This window comes from Miscanthus floridulus, chromosome 1, assembly GCF_019320115.1.
Source record: "Miscanthus floridulus cultivar M001 chromosome 1, ASM1932011v1, whole genome shotgun sequence".
NCBI lineage: Eukaryota > Viridiplantae > Streptophyta > Magnoliopsida > Poales > Poaceae > Miscanthus > Miscanthus floridulus.
In genome coordinates, this window is record NC_089580.1 from 180,525,929 (window position 1) to 180,540,645 (window position 14,717).

A 14,717-nucleotide genomic window follows, 5' to 3' on the forward strand; every position below is an offset into this window, starting at 1 on the left:
TGGAATAAAAGGGAGCCAATAGATTATGAAATAGTCGGCATTCAGAAATCAAAGAGTGAGGTCTAAGGCCGTGTTTAGATCCAAAAATTTTTGGGTTTCGGCCACGGTAGCACTTTCGTTTGTATTTGGCAATTAGTGTCTAATTATAGACTAATTAGGTTCGAATGTTTCGTCTCGCTGATTTCTCACCTAACTGTGCAATTAGTTTTTTTTTTTTCGTCTACATTTAGTACTCCATGCATGTGCCGCAAGATTCGATGTGATGATACTGTGCAAAATTTTTTGTGAACTAAATAGGCCCTAAGCTACAAATAGGGGAGAGCTTGACCTGACGTGCGAGTTATGCGACCTTTTACAAAAGTAATGGCGAATCTGAAGGCCCTTCTGAAAAGCAAATTTCAGAAACCCGAGCTAACTGATGGCATGTTTGAAACACAATACAATCGTAAATGCCAACTATGTCAACGGACATGACTATTAGGCCTTCTGTAGTGTAGTCGCCTAAGTGAAGCTCGAAGAGTAAAGAGAGGATTAAGGAGTCACTCTATCACATTGCAAGAGATGGTGCTAGCTTCTACCGATGTCAAGAAATCTAGGAGCGTATCACGTAGTTGTGCCGGTGCTAACTCGATAAAAAAATAGGAGGTGGCAGGTTCGGTAGTACTTTTTAAGTCTGTGTGGGAGTCCCATCACCTACGCATGGTGGGCCTGGGAGTGATGCCCGGTTTACATGCCCACTGCAGCTGATGAAGAGCAGGTGCTGCTTTTTTAGTGGTGGCAGATGCAAATAGTAGTAGGCAGCACTCACACTGCAGAGGGCCTTAAAGTCTTCATCACAAAGATAACCTTCATTTGAATGGATCTCCAGTTTCATATTCGGGATAGGCATCTATTCGTCATACTCAGTTAAGCAACGGAATATCAAGGGTATTTGGATCTGATCTAGGCTAGTCTGGTGATTACTGGAGGTTCAACCGAATATCCAAAGTATTTGGATCCGATCTAGGCCAGTCTGGTGATCCAAAGTCTGGTGATTACTGCAGGAGATCTCCACCTTAGACTTCCTATATTAATAACTTGAATTTGAACATGTCAAGGAGAAGCCGAATTGAAAATTACCATAGCACATGTCCTGCCCTTTTTCTTCAATTAAGAAAAGTGCTTCCACGCGATGTCTGACCTTATTACAGAAATTAAATTTGCATGATAGTGGATACAAAAATGACAGGCTCGAACAATTATATGATACCGACATTAAAATGTTACCAGTTCAGCAACCAACGTCCAATCTAAAAACAAAAAGTCATCATATCTGAGCCAAAACAACATACGGTTCATTTTGACTACGCCACAATGAATACAAGTTCAAAGAAATCTCATTGCCCATTAGAATTACTACGGAACAAGAACAAGGAGCTGGATTGCCTCTTTGATTCAGAAGATGCACCAAGGCAGCAAGCATCCTTATCAGCAATTTTGATTTCACACTAGACTACGTTAGCAGACCCAGTTTTAAACAGCTCAAAATGGTTTCTGCTCTGAACCAGGAATTGGATTGCCCTTAGGTATGTTGTCTGTCACATCAATATCGTCATCATCGTCATCATCTCCATAATCAATAAGTTTCAGCAAAGTATCTTTAAATGAACACCAAAGATAATATGTAAATTAGCGAAATCATATCCTATGCACAAAGGAAATTATTGTGTGAAATATTACCAGACACAGGTGTGGCTTTTGTTTGTTCCTCAGGCTCCTTTGGTTGTCGTTGAGATGGCAAGACTGATCTTGCATCCAAGGGCCTTGGAGGTGCTGTCAGCTCCTTTAAAGCAAAAGTCTTGTTCTCGTTTCTTGACAATAACTCATCTGAAGGAAATTTTGGTGGCGGCGGAGGCATGCTCTTAGACGGTGGCGGTAGCATGTTTTTGGGCGGTGGCGGCGGAGGCATGCTCTTGGGCGGTGGCGGTGGCATGTTTTTGGGTGGCGGCGGCAGCATGCTCTTCAGGGGTGGTGGTGGCATCTTAGTGGATACAGAGAGATGTGATGACATATCCGCTTCTTCTGGCAGAAGCATTCCATTTGATCCAGGATGAACTTTCTTTGGAGGTGCAATTGATGAGCTCCCAATGTTACCTAAACTATCTAAACCTGTCTTAACAAATTTGGACCCCAGTTGTGAGTTCTGGAAAGATGAAAGAAAACAAGAACACTCATCCATCAAATTCCTGTGTGTTAGAGTAGGTAATGCACAATGGCATGCATAAGAATGAAATCAGAAACAATTTTGCATACGCAGCATAAATACGAGCATATTTCATATGGAAGCACAATACTAGTTAGCATGACTCTTGACAGGTTCGTAATGTTATCTTAATTTTGAAAAGATAGAAGCAGATATGCTGTAAATATAATTTTCAAATTGGGAGTCTATAATAACATAACAAAGATATACACATAAGTGTAGGAGACAATGCAGGAAATTAACAACACCCTGAGTCTCTGAGTCTGCTTAACTAAGTGAAGTTTCATATGGAAGGACCTTTTGTAATTTGTATATTTATGTTGCTTGGAACTTCCACTAAACGAGAAGATTTTGCAAATGCAAAACTTTCTCCAAAGAGTGAAAAGAAATAAAATGTATCAAAACCTACTAACAAGACTAAACCAAACAACCAATTTCAAAACTTAAGGCATGCTAGCAATGTTAATCAACACTAGTGAACTCTGTAAGCGAACAGAAACAGATCAAACGCAAAGGTTAAATTTCTATGTGCTGAAAAAGGTAACAAGATATTTGAAGAGCTCTGCATCTTGTCAGTTACACTCCACAGCTAATGCAACAAGCCTGTGAAAAAAACCCACATGTATTGCCACCTGTGAGCTTCAGACAAGGTCAGAGAAAATACCTGGAATGAAATGAGATGTTAGAACTTAGAAGCAGATAAAAGAATACAACAAAAAATGATGATGCCAATCTGGCAATCCAACTATTGCTTTTAATAGTACTGTTAAATTTGGACTGTAGTCTCCATTAAGAGAACTGCAAGAACTACAGGAGCAAGCAAAGTTCCTTTCCTTCAAACCAAGTCAGATTTATAGTAGTTATTAATTGCATGTGGAATATTTGCTGTGTTGCATCAAATCTCTCGGTTAATCAAAAGTGCTTCCCTTGTTTCAAGGAGGCATCATAAACAAAAGGGCAATATTTTTATGCAGAACATTTTGATGTTAATAGATGTCACAATGTCATACAAGTTTTTCTTGTAGTTAAAAGAGCAACAGTGTACGTCAAAGATACAAACAAAAGCAAATATACCAGGAATTCCAAATCCTGATATTGAAATCGCCTTGGAAGTTGTGCTGATAAGAGTCAATGGGCTACAAAAGATGGCACAAGCCAAGCTAAGAAAGGAGAGAACAAACAAGGATGAGAGAGTTGGGAAGATGTCATCAAATCAGGATAGGCGGTGGCCATGGAATTTAGATTAATCACATGAAAGGTAATACAGAGAAAAGGAGGTGAATAGAGGGGACAGCAGAACAAGCATATACAAAAGAAGAGCTTAAAAAGGCTGTTGTAGCTCCTGTAGTTAAGAATTAAGTCGAGGCTATATCAGAAAGAAAAACAGAACTAATTGTACCTGACTTTCTGTTGCTGGACCCTTTGAGACCGGTAGTTCCTGGAATTTTCTTCGGGAACGTTTATCCATCTCCACATCCAAGGTTGAGTTCTCCTTTGTCGCCATGATTGTTGGCGTGGACGTCACTGGAACAGACTGAGCTGCCGACGACGAGGCATGCTTGAGTGTGAATGCCACCTGCTGCAATGGAGTTGCTTGGGGATAAATGTCCCCATAACCACTGTAAAACGCCCCACCATTTACTGGTGGAATAGGATAGGCCATGTTACTGGGTGGTGGAACCCCAGAATATGTTGGAGCCCCTGATTGCACTGCCACTGCAGGAGCAATAACTGCAGTAGATGCAGAGGAATGTGGAGCTCCTGATAACACATTGGGCCCTAATGTATAGTGAACATCTGATTTTGCTCCTGAGGTGTCGGTACCAGCTAACAACTGCTGAGGAGGTGGAACAGCACCATATATGTTTGAAGAAGAAATTCTGTCGAAAAAAGGTATTAATAAAATGAAAATGATAAGACTTCTGTTGTAGGATCCAATATCAAAAATAAGAATCTGTACATGCTTCGATGTTCAAAAACATAAAACAATGGGCTGCGATTTGAACATGATACTAAGAGTCAGTAAGCTTGTATGCTTCATACAATCGTTTCCTTAAGAAAATAAGTATTTTCAAAGGACAAAGCTGATAAAATCAAGATGAGTTAATGACTAAGTAAAGCAAATACTTAACCAAGAAGGTGAGAATGCAGATGCAAAGGTTGTATTTCTCATCAAATGGAAAACGTGCAAGCAAAAAAGAAATAATCATTTAATTCAACGTTAGCAAATTTACATACCTGGAAGCACCGAATTCTGCTGCTATTGTATCAAGGAGGTTCTCTGCCAAAACTTTTGCAGCTTCTAGGTTCTTTAAATGCATACTTGCGAGGTATAGGTGTAGAGGTTGTTGTGAGGCTACAAAGGATGTTATAGAATAAAATGTAAGCCTACAAATTATAGAATAAAATGTAAGCCTACAAATCAGGAGTTCCTAAAAGCTATCAAAATAATCACCAACCTTCACCATGACAACTGCCAAGATTCTCTGAATCTTTCCCTCTTAGTACAACAGTGACCCCTGTTTCTCCCATGATATGGTTTATGTACTGATCCTATAATAACAAAAGAGCACAAGCACCAACAGCACAAAAGCAGTTTCTCCCATCCAAATTGGGATGTCAGAGAAAGCTTTATGATTAGATCTTTCCAAAAAAAAAAATGAAAGAAAACAGCACATAAATTGAGTAATTAACAAAATTAAACTGAGATATGCTAATAACAAAATGATCAAATAAAACCAGGATCACATATAGTTCTACAAAAAACATACATTTGGCCCACGGATTCGAGCTGCGATATTCAATGATGGATCTGCATCAAAACCCAAAAATATCGAGGCACTAAAAGGACAAACAGCCTGTGAAAGATGAATAGAGATGAAGTTAAATTTCTCGAGCAGAATTTGTTATATAGTAGTACAGCAAACATACTACACTGATCCCCATTCGCTCCCAAAAATGGGTAAATTTGCTCATGATATGGAGATATAGAGGATTACCTGTCCACCGCTAGAGGAGAAAGGGACCGATATAGACTCTGAGATTGTTCCTTGTTTCAATATTTCCTCAATCATTGAAGCTGCACGGTCAACTGCCTTAATGCGCTCAGCGGTATCTTTCAACTATTGAGAGGCCAAATGCATATTATTATCTTATCACTACTATTATAAGGAATGTTTATATAGGATTGAATATAGACTAGAAAAAATAGCTGCATGCTGCTACTTATGACAATGGCCTTGGCACTGATATCATGCAATTTTTTGTTATAATATGGATGGATGATTCAAAATCAAAAAATTGAAGAGGAATATCATCACAATTAGATTGCATTACGCCTAACAAGCAGATATGTTAAATCCCAGTTCCCACAAAAAGCAAAACTAGTGTATGACCTACTATACGTGATATACGTGATCGCCTAGAGGTAGCACCAATTGAAGAAAAGCTTGTCCAACATCGGTTGAGGTGGTTTGTCCATGTCCAAAGGAGACCTCCAGAGGCACCAGTGCATTGTGGAGTCCTAAAAGGGCGTACCAAGTGCAGAGAGCTCCCGCTCTGTGCGGGGTCTGGGAAAGGGTGTCAGTGGCAAGCCTTACCCTCGCATGTGCAATGCGAGGAGACCGCGACTCGAACCCGAGACCTTCCGGTCACAGGCGGTAAGACTCTACCGCTTGCACCAGGCCCGCCCTTCTGTGGAGTCCTAAGCCAAGCTAATAATATGAGAGGTAGAGGAAGACCGAAATTGACATGGGGGGAGGCAATAAAAAGAGATTTGAAAGCTTGGGATATACCTAGAGATCTATGTTTGAATAGGAGTACTTGGAAAGCAGCTATTGAAGTGCCTGAACCGTGACTTGGGGCTCTTAGTGGGTTTCAAATCTAGCCTACCCCAACTTGCTTGGGACTGAAAGGCTATGTTATTGTTGTTGTTGTTGTTGTTGTTGTTGTTGTTGTTGTAGTTGTTGTTGTAGTAGTAGTGTATGACCTACTATATGCATTGGCACAATCACTGTTTTACAGCATTTATAGGCTGTTTGGTTTGAGGAGTGAGTTAGTTCATCATCTTCTCAATCCTAACTTTTTTGTTTGGTTTGTGGAATGGAATGGGCTGATCCATCATCGCCTCATTGCTCACAAGCTAATAATTAGTACTAGTATGAGGATTGAGGAATGGAGCCATTCTACCAAATTTGAGGAATGGACTCATTTGAGGAATGGACTCATGATGCACCACCCCATCTAGAATGGAGTGATTCCTCAAACCAAACACCCTATTAAGGCAGGAAAGTCCATTCCCTTTTAGCCTCCCTGACTCCCTGTTTACTAGAAAACTTCAGTCATGGGTTGAGATCTTTAAGATCTTCAAAGGTAGTTTTAAAATTCATACTCCTAAGGTCCTTAGTTCACAGTTTAACGCCCTTATAAGCAGTAGCAGTTAAACAATCAATAGTCAACTAAGGCAGACATGACAGTTCTGTAACTTTAACATGGTGATCAAGTCAGTAGGTTGCATTTGACATAGTATTAAAAACAAAAGAACAATAAGATAATTGGCACCATCATCATAGTTAAAAACAAGAAAGGACAAGATGGAAAACACAATGAGATCTTCCAGTAACAGTTAATGCATGCAGACAGCCATAAAATGGTCCATTATATAGTTATACAACTGATTAAATAACTGTTGCAGTGCAGAAATTTCAGGTATATATCACCAAAGTTATTATGGTCACAATAAAATGAAGGAAACGGAATTCAACGGAAAGAATAATATTTACCTGAGATCCAGCAGAGATATGTAGATAGAGTGGCTTCTCACCATCAGGATGTTCATTTGGAGGGTGGTATTTTCCCCTTACAAGGTAAAACAAGTAGTCTCAGGAATGGACCATCAAAACCAAGAGGGCATGTCAGATTATACCTGGTAATGATGACAGTGTTTGTGCATCTCTGAATCTGTTAAGTATCAGGAACATCATAAGTACCTTATTTGACCTTAACGTATGCGAATACAATGTTTTAGAAGGAACAGAGTCCACCAGTAACCTAGACTTGTCTGGTTAAGGATTTACCTCTTCTTGTGTTTGTCGTTTTGTAAGCTTATATCGCACAGATGGATCTGCATCGTTTATAACAATTTCGCGTGCAATGACCTCATCTGGTATTTTTGCCTAATAGTAAAAAAAGACACATACATAAGTAGTGACAGATGCCCTCAGATAACCCTAGATTATAATTGTCCACATAGTACCTCTCAGAGCTTAAAAAAACAGTATGGTATGAGAAACTAAATCACACCTGACTCAATTTCTGAACTGCAACAGCAGCATTCTGGAGCACCGATGGCGCAATACGGGGCGGCAACGAATATGGAACAGGGACTACACTCGGCAATGTAGCAGCTCCATACGCAGTGACGCCGGGCAATGCAACGCCAGGAAGAGCACCGAAATTCAGCACAGGCATCCCCGCCACGGCAGCAGCCTTCACCGCCGCGGAGACCAAGTCCTCCGCGGGCTGATCCCACTTCCTCTTCTTCCTAAAGAAGAAGCGCACATGTTTCAGCGACTCGGCATCCCCAACCCCCTTCTCAACCGCAAGGGCGGCGGGCAGGGCACTAGGTTTCGCAAATCGATGGCCGCAACGGATAGGAGAGCGAGGGAGGGAGGGGGGCTGGGTACCTTTCAGGTCTTTGCCTGCCTGCGGCGGCGGGCTCATCGGCGACCTTGTGCGGTCGGTCCTCCGTCATGGGCGCTCGCTGACGGGTGGGCTCGCGGATGAATCAGGCGGAAGGAGACGGGCACAGCCGTCAGCCGGGATGGGAGGCTAGGGCGATGAGCCGGTGAGGCCTGGCTGCCTGGATTGGATGCGTTGCCCGGTTGCCCCTTGCCCGCGTAGCCGTGTGTGGTGTTTCTTTTCTTTCTTCTTTTTAGCTCAAGTCACAACTCACAGGACGAGTACGTGAAGATAACATTTCAGAAATCCAGTTTTCAGTCTCGAGTTTTATAGCCTGTTCACCACTCCCTTTCATATAAAACGTTACGTCTTATAATTCAGAAGAAAGAAATTAGTCTTTTTTTTATCTAGCTTATTGATTTTCTAGTTTGCTATCCATGTCGTCTCCAATGGCCGATGGCTACATATCTCCACAAATCTTCAAGTTTCTAAGGACATCCAGAGTCGGAAAAAGGGTCCTAAGACATTCTCCACGTCTCCACACAACCCCTGATGATGTGTGTGATTCATATTTAAATCGAGTTGGGCTAGCCACCTAGATTGGGTATTACATTTGCTATGCAAAGCAGGATGCACTTGTTTGGTTGCCAACACATTATGTTTCTAAGCACATTTAGGTGTGCAGAAAATAGAACACTCCAAGACTTTGGTGGCGATCTTATTACACACAATCGAATGTTCTAAGGGCACTCCGACCCATAAACTGAGATATTCACTACGTTCCCATTTATAGGTCGTTTTGGATTTTCTAGATAGACATACTCGTATATCTAGGTGTATCGCCAAACTATATACCTAAAAAAGTCAAAACGACTTATAATTTGAGACAGAGTGGTAGTTTCTATACTTGCTAAATCATGTAGACACTAGAAATAGAAGCCGATTATCAGGGATAGTTTCTTAAAATAATTGTTTGTCCAACATATATCTGCTCTCTTCATCTACCTATCACATCTCTTCATATATTGGTTCAGTGTAGATATAGTTTTTTATCTAAGAAATTATTCTTGTCTCTCTTCTTTAGTTCCAATACGATGTCACCATTTTACTTAATTGACACATGATTAATGAACATAATAGAAACTATCTAGTTTTTGAGTTGTGAGTACCCGAGGAAGTATTAAGAAAGCTTAGGCCTCGACCATTGCTGGAGGCAGAGGGAGGAGGGGGTGATGTGCAATGAAGAAGGGTTGAGGCGATTTCGCCAAAAGAGATGAGAGGTGGGTAGAATAGGAGTGTCAGGTTTTACCTGTAAATATATAGAAGAATAGTTTAAGAGAATAAAGTTTAAGAAGTATTTGAAACTCTGTGAAAATTTTACAGGAATCAATTTAACTTAAAAAATGCAACAACATAAGAGGTTTCCACAGTGCATTTGTACGGCATATGTTTAAGAACGGTTTTAGTGTTAGCATCATGTCACATGCTCACAAATTGAGAAGGTAGATCTAGTAATCGAAATCCAATTGCCGAGTGTGATTTGGCAATTGCATCAGGGATTGTACATGAAGGTCCAAGAGAATAGAAGCAGTCGAAAAGTGAATAGACTGAGAATAGATGTTCTAGCATATATCATCAAAATTAAAAATAGATTCTCGAACTGGAAAAATGATGAAGGTGCAGATTGAACAAATGTCATTAATGACGCATTATATATCGTTAATTCGTTATATCGCTCAATTTGAGCAGGCATTAGTCACCCCACCAATACAACATGAACTTGCTAAATCATGTGCAAAAATACATATATTGATCGTCATCATTTATGAAACCAGCCATTCACCGTAGTTGTTAAACACTCTTTCTGCAATGTGCCAGGGGCGCACGGCACCATCATTGTCGTTGGCCTAATTATTGCAACAAAGCATGAGTACCGTTCTCAATTGCATGAGTACGTTTCTCAAGGAAAAGTGAAATGAAAAGGGTTGAAACTGAGCCTCCAGAAGAAAAGAAGCCTTCATGGAAGAGGAACACAAACGGGAAACGGAAAAGGTCCAGTCTCTTCACTATCCTTCAAGGGCCGATGCACCAGATATAATTTCAATAAGCTCAGTGGTGATGGATGCTTGGCGTGTCCTGTATTAGAAAATGAGGGATCAGTATCTTCTAAAATCCTGTTTTTTGCTATTGCTAATGCATGCATTTCATGTAGTCACGTAGCTTCACAATATGAGGCGCTAGTTGGTGAAAACAACCTGTTGTAAGTGAGAGTGAGACGATCAAGCATATCGCCAGCATTTCTGCTAGAGCTGTCCATGGCAGACATACGGGCTCCAAGCTCACTGCATGCATTCTCTAGGGCACCATTGTACAGGACCTGCAGTAAGCCAGGCATTGCAATATATATTACAATAAGGGAGACAAAATTATCTAGTCTTAAACCCAAAAATAAATTCATGGAAATGTACACATTTTTCTGTATATTTATACAACACAAACTGCTAAAGCAATCATAAAATTGTTGCTTTTAACGATAAGCATAGTTAGTTCTCCCCAGATAATAGATAGAGCTACACGTAGCTCCTTAGTGATCACAAAAGACTTACACAAGAAAACTGGAACTCAGCTAGATTCTGCAATATCTCTGATTTTGTCTCGCCGCCTTCAATCTCATAAGAATCCAGGTCACCCATCTTCCCGCCAGCTTCTGATTCTTTTTCTGCAACCTGCTCAAGGAAAGAGCAGTAAACAATGAACAAAATAATATGATGCTTTGGATGGTCTCTAGTGATTAGAGCACTAGTTCACAAGCCTCAGGGTTTCTTACCTCAGGGGACAGTATTGTTACCATTGTGGGCTTAAATAATATAACAGAATGGAACTTGTTGAAAATAACCCTCAGAGCATCATATTCCACATTTTTCAATATGTCATCGGCGAGCACAGCAATCTGAAATTCGTTGAATTGAAAGCATTAAATTTCAGAGCAACAAAGGAAATTATATTTATAAAAAAGTTACTAATGTGAATGTATTCCTAAATTTCATCACAAAAACAAGATATTCCTGACATCTAAGGAAGCTAGAGTTAGAACCCAACGACATGCTACGACATGTTTTCATAATTCAAGTGCTACCCCAAAAAAGATTAGAAGCATACAAGTGGTCAACTTTTCCTAGCATTAGTGTATCATGTACTCAATAGTTTGATGTCACAAAGACTCAGCTGCTTTGCAAAGAGGATGATTAATTTTTATACTCTGATACTCAATTCACAGCTCTTTTACGTGAGCAATAGCAAACAATAAAATAGGTAAAGGAACCATCAGTAGCTGAACCAGTCATCCATAAGTTGTCTGGTCATTTGTGGCCATGACTGTTACAGCAGACAATTTAATTTGGGCCTAGAAGAGTCCAGAATTGCACTGAGTAAGTTAACCAGTAGCTATACTAGACATCCTTTTCTGCACATTCAGATTAATAGTCTCGCAAATTAGTCAAGGAATTCAATAGCCTAGAGAACAAACACCATAGCATGATTCTATGAAGACAATCAGGCATTAAGAAAACAAACAGATGCAAATCTTTTTTTTTTTTGAACTAAAACAGATCAAAATATTGATCTAGAAACTAATAAAAACAGACCTGTGTATAGTTGATAGGGTTCTTCTGTAGTTCAGTTACAGTCATTTCAATGCTGTTCCTTGAGTCACGCACCAGCTGAACTTTTCCCTTTTCTCCTAATATAACATACTTGCTTTCTTTTTCTGGACCTGGAAACAGGAACATAAGCATTAAATTCGCAGACTTAGAACAATATACAAGGATTATATTCATGTCAACCAAGTGAATAAACTACCAGATGTCAATTTGTGAAGGGCCCTGCTAACTTTCACCGATGTTGAATTAATACCGCCACAGAGTCCCTTATCAGAGGTAATGGCCACAATCACATTCTTCTTGACATCAACGCCTGTCGAGTCAAAGCAGAAAAGTTGAAGATCAACATGAGAAAACTTAAGTACACTTCAAACCTCTGCAGAGTAACGCAACTGCACATGACCAAAAAGTTCAAAAGAATACTAAGAGCAAAGGCCATCTGTGTCACACACTTGCACTACAATTTTTTCTTGAAGTGGAAATTTGCTCGCAAGAAGAAATCTTCATCGCATAAACATGAAAAGGAAACTAGTATATATGCTGATTTTGATGAAACATTATATCTCCAGAAGTATCACACTGTATCTTTTAGTTTCTAATAAAAGCATACAAGAAACATGATACTGGGTTCAAGTTACTTATGAGGCTACTGACGCCGATATTTCAACTGATCAACTTAAAATGTACTTCCAAGTACATATTGCAGGAAAGATGCCCCTTACAGGTAGAAAAAAAACTTGTTAAAGAAGCATAGCTTGAACATTTCATGATACTACTACTAAACCCTAGAATGACCAACCTCAATTGAATAAATCTAACTTAAATCTTACAGTATGTTACTGAACATTATGGGTGACAGATCAAACCATGCTAAAGAAGCATAACATCATACGAACTATACATAGAAGGGCAGACCAGATGAAAGTAACTAGACAGGAGGCTAATCCAGTGGCTTTTGAAACGCCATATATATACATACTAGGAGTGTCCCCAAGAAGGGCGGTGAACGGCTGCCACAAGCCACGTGAATTTTCAGTCCTCGTCTGAACAGCCCGAAGCTTTGATGCTGCAACCATCTTCATAGCCTTTGTGATCTTCTGGATGTTCTTAACACTCTTCATCCGGTTCCTCACTGCAGATCATAACAGAAGAATACTAGTGATTAGGAACCTTTTCCAATCAATATAAGTGAGCGAAGGAACCAGACTGCAAGAACCCTTACCGACTTGAGTTGAAATGGAGCGTGCACCAAGTGGAGTACATCTCCCTGTTAATGTAGTATGCAGTCAGCACAAACCCGTATAGACAAAAAGTTATATATGAACAAAAAGATGCAGAGTATAGGGCTGCTTGAGATTGTTAGCATTTCAACAAATACACGCTTATAGAGATGTGTTGTAGTGAGAGAGAAAAAAATCATTCCACACATAAAATTTCCAGTTCCTGAGTGCATGTTAAACAAATGCATATGCCAGCACTAAACCAACAGAATCTTATCAGAGAAAAAAATAACGATAGGGTACATATGGAATGCAATGCTATGCCTTTGGTCTATATACGAATCTTAGTTGCGGGCTTGCGCTGGTCACCTACAGACAAATCAAACGCTGGCATACTGTACCCTCGGATGTACGAAACAAACCCCGTGCCCCCCTCCCGCGTCCCAGATCGAACACGAGAGAGATCTGAGAGTGAGGGAAGGTCATAGCCTTACGGTTGCGAGATGGCGGAGGATCGCGTCACCGCAGCGGAAGCGGCCGCCGGAGACGGGTTGGGGACGGTGGGGGAGAGGAGGATGCGCCTCCCCTCGCGTCGCAGCGCCGCCATCGCCATCTCGTCGCCTGAGACCCTGAGTTGCCCTCGCCTCTCTCTCGCACAGGCCTGGTTTTTTTCCCCTTGTCAAATCCACTCTCACCTTCTCTCTCTTTCCCCGTCTACCGGACCGTGTTACAAGGAGGAGTCGAGGAGAGAAATGGGCTGCGAATCGTGCAAACATATGGGTCAGGCGCCTTGAAGTCTTCACCTTCTGGGCTTCTTATGGGCCTGTGTTCCAGACTGGCGGGGTACAGTTGCCTTTTTTCTTTTGCTCAAAAAAAAAAGTTGCCTTTTTTCTACCAGCACATTTCTGAATTCTTCTTATCTTATGGATGGACAGAGTTTAGCTTGGCTTGCTGCCAGCCTGCCACGTTATTAGTTTGATTATATTTTCCAAATTGTTTGGTGTCCATATATTAGCTGTAGTATTGATAGTAGTTTGGTTCTAGCAATTCGGATAGAATGTTGCAACGAAGTTGATGACAACCAATTTCACTTAGAAGCTCAGGACTTCAGGCTCTTATCTCTTTTTTTATGAGAAGATTGAGTCTCACCCTTCGGCTCTTTGTTGGTTGTTGCGTGACACCAAACTACTGAAGTGTCATTTTTGCTAAAGAGGGGTAGAGAGAAGATGGATAATTTCGTAAATTTTCTGCGAGAGGTTAGTAACGAGAGGACCATTAATCGACTGCATCGTTTTGCCAGCTTAGCTCAGGCAGCCGTCCATACGAGTGTGAGATACCAGTAAGACTCAGATGCCGAGTTCCCGACTCAGATAGAGCCGAGTTTGATGCTTTGGGCCAGTATGGTATACCATTCAGTGTTGCTTCGACTCCTGTGCACGAATAGATACGACTCCTAGCAAAACAGAATGAACCATTGAAACTACGTTGTTTGACCTCCATCGGCGCTATATTACTGGAGCCGAATAGAACCACACCAAAAAAGCCTGTTTGATTCAAAGGCATCATTGGCTCACTGCATAGTTTCTCTTACGTTTTGAAGGCATGGCCATGTCAGTTCGTTCACCATTCAGACAACAGCTCCGCAACTGAAATATGGAATGGAACACTAGGAATGGACTTGGATCTGCTTTACCTGCAGAAAAGAAATGACTTTTGCTTTCCAAAAATGGCTCCGAAACCTCTGGACCCCAACTATGGCTTCTCGTGAACGAGCCTTGAAGGTGCTAGGCTGATGGTTTCTGCGGTTGATAAGTTAGCTGAAACTAATTCGTTGCGAGAGAAAAACACTAAAGCCAATCCTAGTGCATTGGCCGATACTAGTGCTCTCTTGTGGCCTCCCCCCGCAACATGACGCTT

General features: G+C 40.9%; 2 protein-coding genes across 2 annotated transcripts; both read right to left on the bottom strand.

The window, feature by feature from the left end:
• Positions 1–1,176: 1,176 nt before the first annotated feature.
• On the bottom strand, positions 1,177–8,161 carry LOC136550048 (protein RIK). Its single transcript, XM_066541483.1, has 12 exons — positions 7,927–8,161; positions 7,544–7,784; positions 7,318–7,416; positions 7,167–7,201; positions 7,024–7,099; positions 5,242–5,364; positions 5,014–5,100; positions 4,702–4,795; positions 4,481–4,598; positions 3,642–4,122; positions 1,720–2,182; positions 1,177–1,637 (listed from the first exon to the last, which is right to left on the bottom strand). The coding sequence occupies exons 1-12, from the start codon at positions 7,992–7,994 to the stop codon at positions 1,522–1,524; spliced, it is 2,001 nt and encodes a 666-aa protein (XP_066397580.1). The 5' UTR covers positions 7,995–8,161; the 3' UTR covers positions 1,177–1,521.
• A 1,429-nt stretch (positions 8,162–9,590) lies between these two features.
• On the bottom strand, positions 9,591–13,500 carry LOC136504064 (ATP synthase subunit gamma, mitochondrial-like). The gene is made up of 9 exons (XM_066498945.1): positions 13,295–13,500; positions 12,803–12,843; positions 12,560–12,712; positions 11,780–11,893; positions 11,566–11,693; positions 10,749–10,871; positions 10,528–10,647; positions 10,177–10,298; positions 9,591–10,057 (listed from the first exon to the last, which is right to left on the bottom strand). Exons 1-9 carry the CDS (start codon positions 13,411–13,413, stop codon positions 9,988–9,990), a joined length of 990 nt encoding a protein of 329 aa, XP_066355042.1. The 5' UTR covers positions 13,414–13,500; the 3' UTR covers positions 9,591–9,987.
• Between the last annotated feature and the right edge of the window lie 1,217 nt (positions 13,501–14,717).

Excerpts from the sequence above, each read along its gene's own strand:
- LOC136504064 (XM_066498945.1), bottom strand. The coding sequence starts at position 13,413 with ATGGCGATGGCGGCGCTGCGACGCGAGGGGAGGCGCATCCTCCTCTCC. Across the intron at positions 12,713-12,802 it reads CTCCATTTCAACTCAAGTCG|TGAGGAACCGGATGAAGAGT; the intron begins GTAAGGGTTCTT and ends TATGATCTGCAG. Across the intron at positions 10,058-10,176 it reads CTCACTCTCACTTACAACAG|GACACGCCAAGCATCCATCA; the intron begins GTTGTTTTCACC and ends TTTCTAATACAG.
- LOC136550048 (XM_066541483.1), bottom strand. The coding sequence starts at position 7,994 with ATGACGGAGGACCGACCGCACAAGGTCGCCGATGAGCCCGCCGCCGCA. Across the intron at positions 7,417-7,543 it reads CAGTTCAGAAATTGAGTCAG|GCAAAAATACCAGATGAGGT; the intron begins GTGTGATTTAGT and ends TTTTACTATTAG. Across the intron at positions 4,599-4,701 it reads TGGCAGTTGTCATGGTGAAG|CCTCACAACAACCTCTACAC; the intron begins GTTGGTGATTAT and ends CATCCTTTGTAG.